At 44.4% G+C, this 14051-nt stretch overlaps 2 protein-coding genes across 2 annotated transcripts; both read left to right on the forward strand.

Moving 5' to 3' along the window:
* Positions 1-8340: 8340 nt before the first annotated feature.
* On the forward strand, positions 8341-10110 carry LOC143596688 (uncharacterized). Its single transcript, XM_077075393.1, has 2 exons — positions 8341-8582; positions 8661-10110. Exons 1-2 carry the CDS (start codon positions 8341-8343, stop codon positions 10108-10110), a joined length of 1692 nt encoding a protein of 563 aa, XP_076931508.1.
* Positions 10111-11296: 1186 nt separating this feature from the next.
* LOC143596689 (uncharacterized) lies at positions 11297-12503 on the forward strand. The gene is made up of 2 exons (XM_077075394.1): positions 11297-11517; positions 11765-12503. The coding sequence occupies exons 1-2, from the start codon at positions 11297-11299 to the stop codon at positions 12501-12503; spliced, it is 960 nt and encodes a 319-aa protein (XP_076931509.1).
* Positions 12504-14051: the final 1548 nt, after the last annotated feature.

Genomic DNA, 14051 nt, shown 5'->3' on the forward strand with positions numbered 1-14051 from the left:
GAGCGACTTACTACTGGTGCAAGTCTACGTGGACGACATTATCTTTGCTGCATCAAAGGTCGCCATGTGTCAGGAGTTTGAGGCCGTCATGAAGAAGAGATTTGAAATGAGTGCTATGGGTGAACTAACTTTCTTTTTAGGACTGCTGGTTGATCAGAAGAAAGATGGTATGTTCATTCATCAGACGAAGTATGTCCATGATGTTCTCAAACGTTTTAAGATGGATGACAGCACTCCATACGATACTCCAGTCTGCGTCAACCACAAATTGGGTGCTGAGTCAAACAACGATGCAGACGTGGACCCAACCCAATATCGGGCTATAATAGGTTCTTTAATGTACTTAACTGCTTCTAGGCCTGATATAATGTTTGCTGTTTGTCTTTGTTCTCGCTTTCAGGCAAACCCAAAGGAATCTCACTTGAAGGGTGCGAAGAGAATATTGAGGTATCTCAAAGGCAAACCTAAGCTGGGGTTGTGGTACACAAAAGGAGGAGACTTGGAGTTGGTCGCCTACACAGATTCTAGTTATGGAGGGTGCAATCAGAGTCAGAAGTCTACAACTGGTGGATGTCAGTTTCTTGGTGGCAGACTAGTGTCCTGGCAATGCAAGAAGCAGACCTCAGTCGCAATTTCAACCTGTGAAGCAGAATACATGGCAGCATCCAACTGCTGCTCCCAGGTTCTTTGGATTCAACAACAGTTGCGCGATTATGGTCTGAATTTTACTCTTACTCCTATTTGCATTGATAACACTGCTGCTATCTCAGTAACTAACAATCCCGTAAAGCACAGTAAAACTAAACATATTGACATTCGTCATCATTTTATACGGGATTGTGCTGAGAAGAAACTGATTGTGCTCGAAAAGGTTGACACGTTAGATAATTTCGCTGACTTGTACACGAAAGCGTTTGACAAAACTAGATTTCAAAACCTTGTTGAGCTGAATGGGATGATCAATCCCGAGTAACCATGCTTTATGTGTTTGATTAAAAAAAAAAACGTCACTATCGCTTAGAATTATGTCGGTTACTTCAGTTTGAAGGACATATCTTCGGATATGTTTGGTCCTCATTTCTACTTGTAGAATATAAGGATAGCCATTAACCAGATGACTGAAACTGATCGGAGCGGTTTATGATGTGTTTTTATTCTTTCGCTGAAAATTAATCGATCATACTTAGTTAGAAGGACACATACTTGTATGTGGTCGGTCCAGTTGATCCATTGGATCTTCGGGATAGCCGTTTACCTGAAGACTTTGATTTGGTCGGGGCGATTGAAGTTAAATTTATTTTTGGCGGGAGATGAAATTATTTTTCAAGTCTACTACTTCGTAAGAAGTTACTTTACTATGTTTAACAGAAAATTGATCCAACCTTGGAAGGTGATAGATATACTGATTTTGTGTGCTTAACTAGTGAAGTTATTAGGCCTAAAAGACTTTAGAACAGTCATTGTATGTCATGGTAGCTTTTTATGGTGCGTAAAAGTAGAAGTGATACCAACTAAATCTACTCGATTTTATGTGGAGACTCCTTAAGAGTTGTGCATGTCTTCATACATATCTTTCCGAATGATAGGCAGAAAAGCGATTACCCAGTCATACACGAGCCCGTGAGTGTTCTGATTCCCGAAAAGCGATCCAGATTCGGGACTTGCGGTAGTTTATCTGAAGTTGTGTAAATACATTAAAAAAAATGTGTATTCTAGAGTTCATAATGTTAATGATTCTCAATCAAGATGCAAGAAGGTGAACTGGAAGCAGAGTCTAAGATCGAAGAGTAATTACTACTTAATCAGACACTACGGGTCGAGGTCAATTCAGGGTGACTTGGGGAAAGCCAAATACGCTTTGAGAATAGATAGGAGACATCATAATCTCTGAGTTGTTGCCCACTTAAGTTTTGAGCTTAATTGAACCTAACTCGTATCACAGAAACGATGAAAACCATTTTAAGTATATTACCTACTTACAACCTGTTTCTTTATGTCATAATACAGCTGAACACGGATCTGTGTGACAGTCACGTAATTAGTATGATTCCTGTTCGGATCTTTTCTAAAACATGGAAGTCCCTGTCAAGACTGAAATTTGATCCCGTATACTTTAGTTTAAAAAAGTTTTTCTACTTATGTAGTTGTATTATTTTATACGTGGTTACTTGGTCTTGATCGTATCATTTAACGCTTTAAAGGATGTTTTAAAACTTAATTGCAAATTTGTCAAAGTATAGGGGTTTGTTTTGTAAATACCCGGCGAACTTGTTCATAACTTCGCCTGGAATAGGCGAAGTTATCGATAACTTCTCCTGTACTAACTTTGACCCTATATAAAGACGTTTTTAAGGTCAGACGATTCATTATTTTCCAAATCTCAGCGAACTTATCTCCGTATAACCTAAGCGAACTTATCATTCTTCAATCTGTGTTAACATTCTTTTGATTCAATCCGACTTCAAGGTGGGTATGGTTCTTTTATCGTATAATCTCTGTCTATTGAGGTTAATCATCGGTCGTTTCGACTCGATTAACGACCTCGTTCTTTCGAACCTTAAACACCCGATTTCAAACTTTTATTACGTGATAGTAATTTACTTGAACGTCTAAAACTTCATAAAATCATGTGTTACGGAGTCCTCGATCTCGAATTTCATCATCTACACGTCGTTCGATAAACCTAACTGTTGCCGATTCGAATTCGGCGAAGTTACAGTTTAGGCGAAGTTATCCGTAACTTCGCCTGAGGTTTAACTTCGCCTGTTTATAGATTTTGAAACAGTTTATGAGGCGATGTTGTGGTTAGGCGAAGTTACCATTAACTTCGCCTGGACCTTTTTACTTAACAGTTAACAGACGAAGTTAAAGTTGAAGCGAAGTTGTTTCCCAACTTAACAACTTCGCCCACCTCTAACTTCGCCTATACAGAATAGATCACAACTTCGCTCATGGTAACAGGCGAACTTGTGATTTGTGTTGACGTGTATCTAACTTAGTCTGTTTGATGCAGATATGGCTGCTGTAGGTGGTGCAGGCGAAGATGACGGTGGTGATAACCAGAGACAGTTCTTCCCGGGTCATAACATGTATATAACATTAGACCCGGAGGCGAGCGGAGTTGATGATTTCCGCGAAATCATCACATTTCTTTTACGCTCGCGGATATTCCACGCGATTACAACAACTCTGCCAATATCCTTGCCTAACATTGAGGATTTTTGGCAGACCGTGGAATATGACTGTAGAGTCGAACCCCCGGTGATGCGCGCAACAGTAAACAATCAGATTGTTCAGTTCTCTTCTGAACAAATCCGGGCGGCTTTACGATTTGGAAATGAGACAAGGGATGACCCGACAGAGTTTGTAGCTCCTTTCCGTGATGGAGCGTTTTTGAGAATGGGATACTCTGGTCCCTTGGGAGATACGCAGAGAAGAAAAGGGTTTCTGCTTGACCAGTGGCGCTTTCTCATGCATGTCATGATTGTATGCATGTCAGGGAGAAAGGCGGGAACTGATGGCATGGGCGAGACCATGCAGTCTGCGATGCCTGCTCTGACTTACAACAAGCGATACAGCTTTAGTCAGATGGTCTTCTATGAGATTGATCGTCAGAGAAGAGCGATGGCGCGTGAGAGATTCATCATGTATCCAAGATTCTTACAAATGATCTTGAATCATGTTGCTCCTACGCTACCTCAGCGCCGTCCAATCAGATATGTAGAGAGTGTGAACAAAAGAATCTTCTCCCAATGCAGATCTTCAAGTGCGAGGAGCAAACCTGAGCTCCGTCCTCGCCATACTCCACTTTTTGGGTACTTGATCAACCCAGGGTATGTGCCTGCTCGTGGGGACGAGTTTAGGGACCCGGCACCACAACAGGCAGGAGCACCTCAAGCTATACCTGCTGCTCCTGTTGTGTCACCGGAGGAGAACGTTGACCTTGACGCAGCGTTTGGCGGTCAAGGATTTTTTGACATGGAAAGGGTTGATCCAGAGGAGAATGTACAGGTCCAGGTTGAACGTGCTTCGGGTGTGAATGTTACTAGGACAGCTGCTACGGTGGCTGGTTCTGATGAGGCAAGAAGGATGTTGGTAACACATGAACGGACTCATGGGAAAAGAAAGAGAGCTGATGATGACAGCGAGTCAGATCATGAACAGGAGGTACAACAGTTAATACGCAGATCAAGAAGGGAACGGATAGGTGCAGGATCGGGAGTCGGTGAGAGCTCTAGGGTGGTAAGTTTCACTCCACCAGCACTATCCGGTATGACAATGGTTCCCTCATCATTACAGGTTACAAGGCCATGCGCTACGGTTGTTCCCGTGGTGGCTACCTCATCTACATTTGGCCTCCCACCCACTACTTTCCATCTTTCGGCTCCTGAGATCGTTTCGTTGCCGCCTCCGACTGTTACTCCAACGGAGGTCGTGGCACAATTTATCGAGTCGACTGTTGTGGCCACTGCAGGATTATCGGTGATGATACCACCTGCGGTTACGTCTTTGCCTACTTCTGAGGTCCCGGTTACATCGGAAATCCCTCCTCAGTACACTCAAGATATATCACATCTGAGGTTTGATTTCGATGCAACCTTATCAGACTCAGAACGAATAGCAGCACTTGAACGGGTCGTTGCAGAACAGTCAAGGATTAATCTTATCCAGACCCAGGCTATTCAACGCCTAGTTGCAGAGAATCAGAGGCAGTCGTCCCTGCTGGTAGAACATGGAAAAATCATAGATGCTCTGAAGGAGTTCTTGGCATCTCAGGGGGAGACGAGCTGTAAAGGCGATGAGTTGAGGACGAAGAAGCGCAATGATAGAGACGATGATCCCAATGCATCGAAAGGTGCAGGTGGTGAGTTGCCAAGAACTGTACAAGCTCTTGGGACTTCCACAACTCAGGGGGAGTCGACAACTGCAGCTGGTGGTGATGATGTGGTGGTTATGGAGGTTGAGGAGATGGATGATGAGTTGGTTGGTGATGATGATGTATTACCGAGTGATGAGATAGAGAAGATTGGGCAGAGATAGTGATTGATAATGATATTGAAGAGGGAGAGATAGTAGAGGAGAATGTAGAGCATGAGATACCGCAAGTCGAGAATGTAGATAGGAGTCAAGAGATTGGGAATGATGAGACTGAATGGGAAGAGCAGCCTAGATGGAAAGAAGGCTATGCTCAGTGGTTCGTCAAAACGAAGAAACCAGCGGTCCCTACAATGTTCAAGAAGAGTTACAACATTAGAGGCTATGCTGAAGTGAAGAAAGGGATTATTTGCTGGATATATGATGAGCAGTTGAGGCTCTTCGTGATTAAGAGATATGACGGTGTTTAGTATTTCAAAAGACTTTTAAGATCACTGAATACACTGCCAGAATGTGAAGTGAAAGACTTAGCTAGATTGGGGTTGATTAACCGAAGTGATGATAATATGGCTAGAGTTATTGGGAAAATTGTGTGGAAAGAGAGTATAAAAGAGAAGAAATTTGAGCTGTTGAAACCACAAAAGGGAAAACTTATCGAAGACAAAGATCGTGGATTGAGAGCAGATGGTAAACCTTGGATGATTATGAAGTATAAGCCGATCCGGTGCCTTAAAGAAGTGCCGATGAAACAGATGCCCAAGGATGTGCTCAAAGATCTAAAGTGGTGGTTTGTTGATTGTGAAACAGCTGAAGCAGTGATGGAAGACGAAGATGAACAAGAGCTGCTAAGAGTTTACGATCTGATGCATCTAGTGAACTTGTCACAAGCTGATTTGCAGGTGTTGCATGAGAAGAAAATATTTTATATTCCTGCTTGGAATGACGAAGCGAAGAAATATCAAAGAATTGTATCAGTTTGTGTACGCGAAGGAGTTCATGCTTGAAGATGAAGATGCAAGATTGTTGAAGATTACAAGACACGTGTTTGAAGATAAAGAGTTGAAGCTACTGCCAAGGGGGAGTCTGTTGGTACATGATGTCAGTAGTTCAGTGTCTAGTGTCTGTAATCGAGTCGTTTGGATTTGAGTTTGTATGTAAGCGAAGTTGCTAACAAGTTCGCTGATATAGGCGAACTTGTTAGACAAGCGAAGTTAGTGACAACTTCGCCTGAACATGCCAGGCGAAGTTGTCGTGAATATATAGTCTAGGTTACGGCTTAGATTACATTATTGACAGAGTTGATGTTTTGAGAGAGTGTTATTCGTGTATTCGAGTCAGAGAGTTTGTACTCAGTGATCATAGTATCACGTGTTTACGGTTGAAATACAACGTGTGTTTGATTATCGTATCGTGTGTTAGCTCGTATCGTTTTCTATACTCGTAACGTCTTACGTAGGGATTCCGCACCTACGTAGAACGCGATATCTCGTGTAGATCCGGCTGGGAACCTACATAAAAGAATAGATTTAAATGAATTAGTCTTATTTAATATTTTAATTATTCAAATGGGCATGATTTAACGTAGGGTAACTGCATATTTTGTTATAGATGTTGAAAATATGAGATGTTATTGTTGTTATATTTTCAATTTGTATCAAAAAAATAATGATAGTGTAATGGACTAAGGCTAAGGTGCAAAAAGCATATTTGGGCTTATGTGACACTGTGATAAGCCATAAAATATTTGAGAGAGGATTTAATATTATTGATTTACAACTTTCATTCCACAGCTCATTCCAATTTTTTACTCAATCGCATTCAATTTCTTCGTCTTCAGAAATCTAAGTACTCTCTTGGCTTAATCGTCTATGTTTAAGAGTTCGTGAGAGTGTAGATCATATCTTTTGGAGATTCGTTTGTCGATGTATAGAGGGAGGAGAGCAAAGCTACCCGCAAATCCCTTATCCGACCCGCGGATCGTCAACGACATCCGCATCCAACGGATCCATCAACCAACCCGTGGATTGACAAAGACATCCGTACAAGGAATGTGGACTGGTAAAACCATCCACAATCCAAGACACTTAATGGAGCTCCGCCATAACTCGCGGATGGTCACACAAGCATCCGCGGAAGGAATCCACGAAACAACCTAAGGGACTCATCACATTTATGATTCCCATGTGATATGGAAGAGCAGTTGCAACAAACTATTTCTAGAAGATTCCCTTAAAACCGCCTGACAGCGACATCGGCCAATGGAAAAAAGACACCTGGACACGTAATGGCCATCCCATGACGTGCAGGGATAATGGCTACACCATAAACGAGTCCAGGTTGTCGCATCCAATAAGCGCCCAACACGTGTCCATTCAGGTAGAGAAGGAATAACTTGATAGTGACAACTCCACCAATCACCTTCCCTCCACCTTCGGCTATAAATAGGAAGATAATCTCTTCAAGGTATTCATTCACACTCTCACGCCTTAAGCAATTACATATAGTGCTTTACTTTACTCCGATCAAAGTACGGTACTTATTCTCACGCCGGAGGGTGGTTACGGGAAGAACCCCCACTCTGTACTTCCCGTAACGAGACTCAACGGTGCTCTGTTTTGTAGGCATCAGCTTGGATCTGTTCTCATCGTTTCAGTATATTCACATTTGGGGAAATATTCGATTGGACTGTCCAGTCCGGTCTAGTGTTTCTTCATTGGCGCCATCCGGTTTTAACTAGATACACGGTTTTTTACGGTTTTTTCGATTCATTGTGATCTGAAAATGAGTCAGAACCAACAGCCTTCTGCCACTCCAGCAAGACCCCGTCGTACTGAAATTCTGGACGAATCAGTTCACGAAGGACAAGAGTCGGAGGAACTTCGCCGGAACACAAGAACTCCGGCTTTCGAAAATAGAACCGGAGAAGTTCCAAGGTTCAAAGACTTTGCACCTCGCAGAAACTCCAAAACCCCGGCCCGGGAAGACCGGGCCGGAGATTTCTCAAGGCGCAAAGTCACTGAGATCCAGCGGACCACCAAAACCCCGGCTCTGGAAGATGGAGCCGGAGAGTTTCCCAGGTTTGACGGAGACGAAACAAGAACTTACCAGACTAGATCTGGTAAAAGCATTCTCACCCCAGAAGAGTGGTACCAACAGGAGAAGCATCGGCTAAAAGAGGAGTATGAACGAAGAGCGAGGCGTGATCAGGTCCAAGCCAAGACGCTAACATACGACTCACCATCTCCATCTCCACCACCAATACGACGCACTCAGGATCTAGAGTTGGAAGATAACTCCCGATCAGCTGGTCGTTCACTGGCTAAGAGCCGCGAAAGAAGCTTGCATACCCAGCGTACTATATCCCACAGAACTCCACGAGACACTCGATAGAAGGAAACGTTTCAAGAGGAAGATTACGCGAGCGATGGTAGTTGGGATTATGGAAGGGAAACCTCCAGCCGTCCCATGCCGTTAGTCAAGCATGCTGAGTACTTCGGTGAAGCAGAAGAGGAGTTCACCAAACCATACCGTCCCGCGGCATTCGCGGAAAAATCAAAGTTCATTCCGCAGATAGCGACCGCCCCCTTCCCGACTAACATCAAGATCCCGAGTAATCTGGGAAAGTACAATGGGATGACCGATCCACAGGATCACCTGTTGAACTTCACAGCAGTTGGGGGTGTAAGCGGATGGACCCTGCCCCATTGGTGTCACATGTTCACATTGACACTAACAGGAGCAGCCAGAGAATGGTTTGAAAAACTACCAGATGGTTAAATCAGCAGCTGGAATGACCTTGTAGCAAAGTTCTCGCAGCATTTCAGTCAGCAGCGTAAACATACCAGAGATGCATCGGAAATCCTGAGTGTTATCCGACGAGACAATGAATCATTAGAGAATTTCATCACCAGGTTCAACAATGAAAGATTGAACATTGGTGGAATTAGTGAAGACATGCTGCGAGGAGCGTTCCGAGTAAATGCAAGAAGCCCAGAAATGGTCAGATGCTTAACAGGCCGAGATGGCATGCCCATGACTTGGGATGCGATTACGTCCGCGGCTAAAGTCTTCGCAGCCACAGAAAAGTGGCTAGGGCGAGAAGCGCCAAAACAGCAAGCAAAAAACGAGCCGCGGAACACCCGGTCGAAAAAAGAAAAGAAGGGTTCAATATGGTCAAGGATACAACCCCCAGAAAGCTCTTCCAAACAGTTTGATGCCAGATCGCTGATCGGGCAGAAGCAGAAGGATAGAGCAGCGGGCAAGCCCGACCGACAACATTGGACACCCTTAAAGAAGATCCCGTCTGAGATCTTAACAACAGAAAATATCGAGTTCAGGAAACCTCAACCACTGGTCAAGCGGGTAAACCTGAATCCGAACAAGCATTGCATGTTCCACGAGGACATCGGCCATGACACGAATGAGTGCATAAGCTTGAAAAATGAGATCGAGTTTGCTATCAAGTCTGGGAAGCTTGATCATCTGCTTAAAAATGTGCAACAGGGTCCACGAAAGAACGCAGCCCCCGCTGATAAGGGTCCCCCACGAAAACAGATCAAAGACTTGAGTGTACACATGATCCAAGAAGGACCCTCTATAAAGTTCAAGCGGAGGGAAGCAGATGAAGACGAATGGAAAAGTGAGCCCGTAATTTTTCCAAAGGTGAGAGGAGGACCATGCATGAAGCAACCTCTAATTGTTACGGCTTTGTTCGGTCATTACCGATCTCAGTACGTCTTCTTCGACACTGGAAGTACATCTGACATAATGTACGAACAATGTTTTGAGCAGTTAGATGAAGAAGACAAGGCTAAATTGAAACCTGTGCACGCCCCATTTTTTGGATTTGGTTACGAAGTTATGCACCCTAAAGGGGTCATAACATTCCCTGTCACGCTAAATGACGGGATCCACTCAAGGACCGAAGATGTCGAATTCCTCGTCCTACCTGCAAGATCCAAACATGATATAATCTTGGGGCGGGAAGCGATCGGTGACTTCAACGCCAATCCTTCCACAGTACACGGTGCAGTAGGTGTCCCCACAAGAACAGGAGTGGCAATCATCCGAGTCAACAAACATTGCGACGCTACAGAGGGATCAAAGCCCACGAAGGTACCCAAGAAAGCACTGCGGACAGAACCCGAAAAATGTATCGTTAACCCAGAATATCCAGAACAAACCGTTACAATCGGGACCACCGTTTCAGAAACGGTGCGCATTTTTCTAAAGTAGTTGCTAATCAAGAATGCAGATATCTTCGCCTGGACGTCGTCAGACATGACAGGCGTCCCACGAGACATCTCAAAACATTGGCATATACACCAATCGTTCAAAGGAGAGGAAGATGGGTCCAGAGCAAACAAAATCCATAAACGATCAAGTACAAGATCTGTTGAACGCGGAGATCATCCGCGAAATTCAATACCAAACTTGGGTCACGAATCCAGTGATGGTCCCCAAAAGCAACGGCTCCAGAGCAAACAAAAGCCATAAACGAGCAAGTACAAGATCTGTTGAACGCGGGGATCATCCGCGAAATTCAATACCAAACTTGGGTCACGAATCCAGTGATGGTCCCGAAAAGAAACGGCTCCAGAGCAAACAAAAGCCATAAACGAGCAAGTACAAGATCTGTTGAACGCGGGGATCATCCGCGAAATTCAATACCAAACTTGGGTCGCGAATCCAGTGATGGTCCCGAAAAGCAACGGCTCATGGCGGATATGCATTGATTTTAAGGACTTGAACAAGGCCTGCCCCAAGGATCGTTACCCGCTTCCAGAGATTGACCTCAAGGTAGACGCAGTGGCACCCTTCAAGTTCAAGTGTTTCCTGGATGCTTACAAGGGTTACCACCCAATACGTATGGCGGCCCGTGATGAAGATAAAACCGCTTTTCGGACCGACCAAGGCACATTCTGTTATAAGATGATGCCGTTCAATCTAAAAAACGCAGGAGCCACATATCAACGATTGATGGACAACACCTTCCGAGGTCAGATCGAAAAGAATCTGGAGGTATACACGGATGACCTGGTCATCAAGAGTGTGGAGGAAGACCAAATACTTCGAGACATCAAGGACGTCTTCTCCACACTCAGAAAAATCAAAATGAAACTCAACCCTTAAAAATGCTCGTTCGGCATGGAGGAAGGAAAGTTTCTGGGTGTAATTGTCACCGAGGAGGGTTTCAAGCGAACCCGGAAAAGGTGCAAGCCATCGCCCGGATGCCCTCCCCATCTTCATTAAAAGAGGTCCAAACATTGAATGGAATATTGGTGGCCCTAAACAGATTCCTGGCAAATCATGCAGCTAAATCTGACCCGTTCATATCAACTTACGTAATTGTCTAAAAAACGCACATTTTAAATGGACACCGGAAGCAGAGGCAGCATTCATAGAGGTAAAGAGATGCCTTATGGAACTCCCAACATTAACTGCACCTCGAGAAGGGGAACCTCTCATATTGTATTTATCCGCTTCGGATATTGCAATTGGGGCAGTCCTCCTAACAGATCGTAAAACCATTCAAACACCGATATACTACGTCAGCAGAACACTAGCGGATGCTGAAACCCGGTACTCAATGCTTGAAAAGCTGGTACTGGCATTAGTATATGCGGCGCATAGGTTAAAAAGGTACTTCTAGGGTCACCCAATACAGGTTTTGACAGATTACAAACTGAAGAGCGTGTTGGCCAAACCAGAATTATCTGGGAGGCTAGCCAAATGGGCAATCCAGCTAGGTGAGCATTCCATCGAGTACAAGCCTAGACCCGCAATCAAAGTCCAAGAATGTTTGTTCGAGCAGCAACCCCCGGTCCCCCCCCCCCCCTCCCGATGAAAGTCAGCAATGGACTCTGTTTACAGATGGTGCATCAAGCAGGGAAGGATCCGACGCAGGTCGAAAATTAATTAACCCAGATGGCCAAGAGTTCACTTATGCCATCAAGTTAAACTTTAAAAGCACAAACAACGAAGCTGAATATGAGGCATTCCTTGTCGGGTTGCGGATAGCAAAGAAGCTGGGCGTGAAATTTCTAGAAGCCCGGGTTGACTCTATGCTTGTTGCAGGACAGGTCTCAAGGACTTACGAGGCAAAGAACGATGTCATGGCCTCATATCTGTCCCAAGCCAAAGACCTTATGCAGCAGTTCACCTCATGTAAAGTGGTGCACAATAAAAGAAGCGAGAATCGACCCGCGGATGCCTTGAGCAAACTGGCATCCACCAGCTTCGAACACATGGGCAGAGACGTCAAAATTGAAGTTCTGGATGCTCCATCCGTCCCGCGGTATCAAGTTTTGGTCATCCAAACCGGAACGACATCCTGGATGGAACCAATCCGAGCCTACCTGTCCTCCGGCACCCTTCCGGAAGATAAGGCGGAAGCCCGAAAGATCCGCCACAAATCATTATGCTATCAAGTTCACAACAGAATCCTACTCCGAAAATCTTTCCTTGGTCCGTTGCTCAGGTGTGTAGACGCCGAAGACACCAATTATGTAATCAGAGAGATCCATGAGGGCATCTGCGGATTACACGCTGGACAAAGGATGATAGTGGCGAAAGTTATGACGCAGGGTACTACTGGCCAGGCATGCATATGGGCGCACTCAAAGTGATCCAAAAATGCGATGCCTATCAAAGGCATGCACCGCGAACATTGCGACCCCAGAACAAACTCATCCCAGTCACCGGAGCTTGGTCTTTCCAAAATTGGGCCATAGACATCATGGGACCATTCCCCGAAGCTCCAGGACGAGTCAAGTTCTTACTGGTCGTTATAGATTACTTCACAAAGTGGGTGGAAACTAAGCCGTTGGCCAATATAACAGCAACAAATGTAAAGAAGTTCCTATGGGAATACATCATTTTCCGGTTCGGCCTCCCTCAGACATTGGTCAGCGACAACGGTACTCAGTTCGCCAACAAACACCTCCAAGAATGGTTATCTGAGTTGCAGGTCAAACAAGTGTTCACATCGGTTGCTCACCCCCAGGCTAATGGGCAAGTGGAGCAAGCCAATCGCAGCATCAAAGAAGGCGTCAAAGCCAGATTTGGAACCAAAAGAACGGGATGGGTCGATGAGTTACCTCATGTACTATGGGCACATCGTACCAGTAAAAAAACCAGCAACTCAGAAACACCATTCAGTCTGACATATGGTACGGAAGCAAAGATTCCTGCTGAAATTGGCCTCCCATCTGCACGAATCCTCTTAATAGAGGACAACGACAGAGAACTCAGGATGAACTTAGACCTCCTGGAGGAAAGACGTGAGCTGGCAGCTATTCATGAAAGTAAATACAAGAGCCAGCTCCAGAAATACTATGATGCGAGGGTCAAAATTTGCGCATTTCATAAAGGAGACTACGTCTTCCGAAACAATGAGGCATCGAATACCGAGCTACCCGGAAAATTAGCTCCCACATGGGAAGGTCTCTACGAAGTGGACAAAATTCTAGGGAAGGAAGCTCAAAAAGTTAGATGGGACACCCATTCCAAGAACTTGGAACATCGCACAATTGAGAAGATGCTACGTTTAAACCACGTAATCTTTTCTTAGGCCTGCGCACCTCTATATTGGCCTGCGTGCCTTGTTTTATTTTGGTCTGCGTACCAAATTTAGTTTCGAATTAACAATTAATGCAAATATAGTTATGCATAGTTATTTTTAATTTTTTTTAAGATGGTTATTCCTATGCGGAGAGGCCTGCGTGCCAAAATTATCCTAATCCTATATTTTGGATACATGACAAATTTAGCTCTCACACATTTATATTGTAATATAAGACAAAATGTAAAATCCATGTCATATATACATTCAAAAAAGGAATTACAGGAACAAGAGAAATTATATACAAGAAAACTATTCTTCACGAAGATGGTCACGGAGTTGTTGGACACCATCCGATGCTTTAGCAAAATCTTGGATAGCGTCCTGGAGTGGAAAATGCAGTTGATCGAAAGCATCCATTCGCGCATCATATTGCCCATCAACATCCACCCCATAAAGGTCAAAATCTTCATTGGGACGGCCTTCCTGAGCAAAGGTTATTCCCTCCTGGAAACCCGCCTTGCGACGTGAGTCACTTGATGCGCATAGAAGATCAACAAGGCAGTCTCCTAGTTCATTTCCCCTATGAATACGGGAAATAACCTGTGAAGAT

The sequence above is a fragment of the Bidens hawaiensis genome, unplaced genomic scaffold, assembly GCF_021521415.1.
Source record: "Bidens hawaiensis isolate Kalapana, Puna unplaced genomic scaffold, B.hawaiensis_p1.1 tig00046852_1, whole genome shotgun sequence".
NCBI lineage: Eukaryota > Viridiplantae > Streptophyta > Magnoliopsida > Asterales > Asteraceae > Bidens > Bidens hawaiensis.

Coding starts and splice junctions, on each gene's coding strand:
- LOC143596688 (XM_077075393.1), top strand. CDS start 8,341: ATGCCGTTAGTCAAGCATGCTGAGTACTTCGGTGAAGCAGAAGAGGAG. Junction 8,583..8,660: donor GGATGGACCCTGCCCCATTG/GTGTCACATGTT, acceptor TTAAATCAGCAG/CTGGAATGACCTTGTAGCAA.
- LOC143596689 (XM_077075394.1), top strand. CDS start 11,297: ATGGAACTCCCAACATTAACTGCACCTCGAGAAGGGGAACCTCTCATA. Junction 11,518..11,764: donor GCGGCGCATAGGTTAAAAAG/GTACTTCTAGGG, acceptor TGCATCAAGCAG/GGAAGGATCCGACGCAGGTC.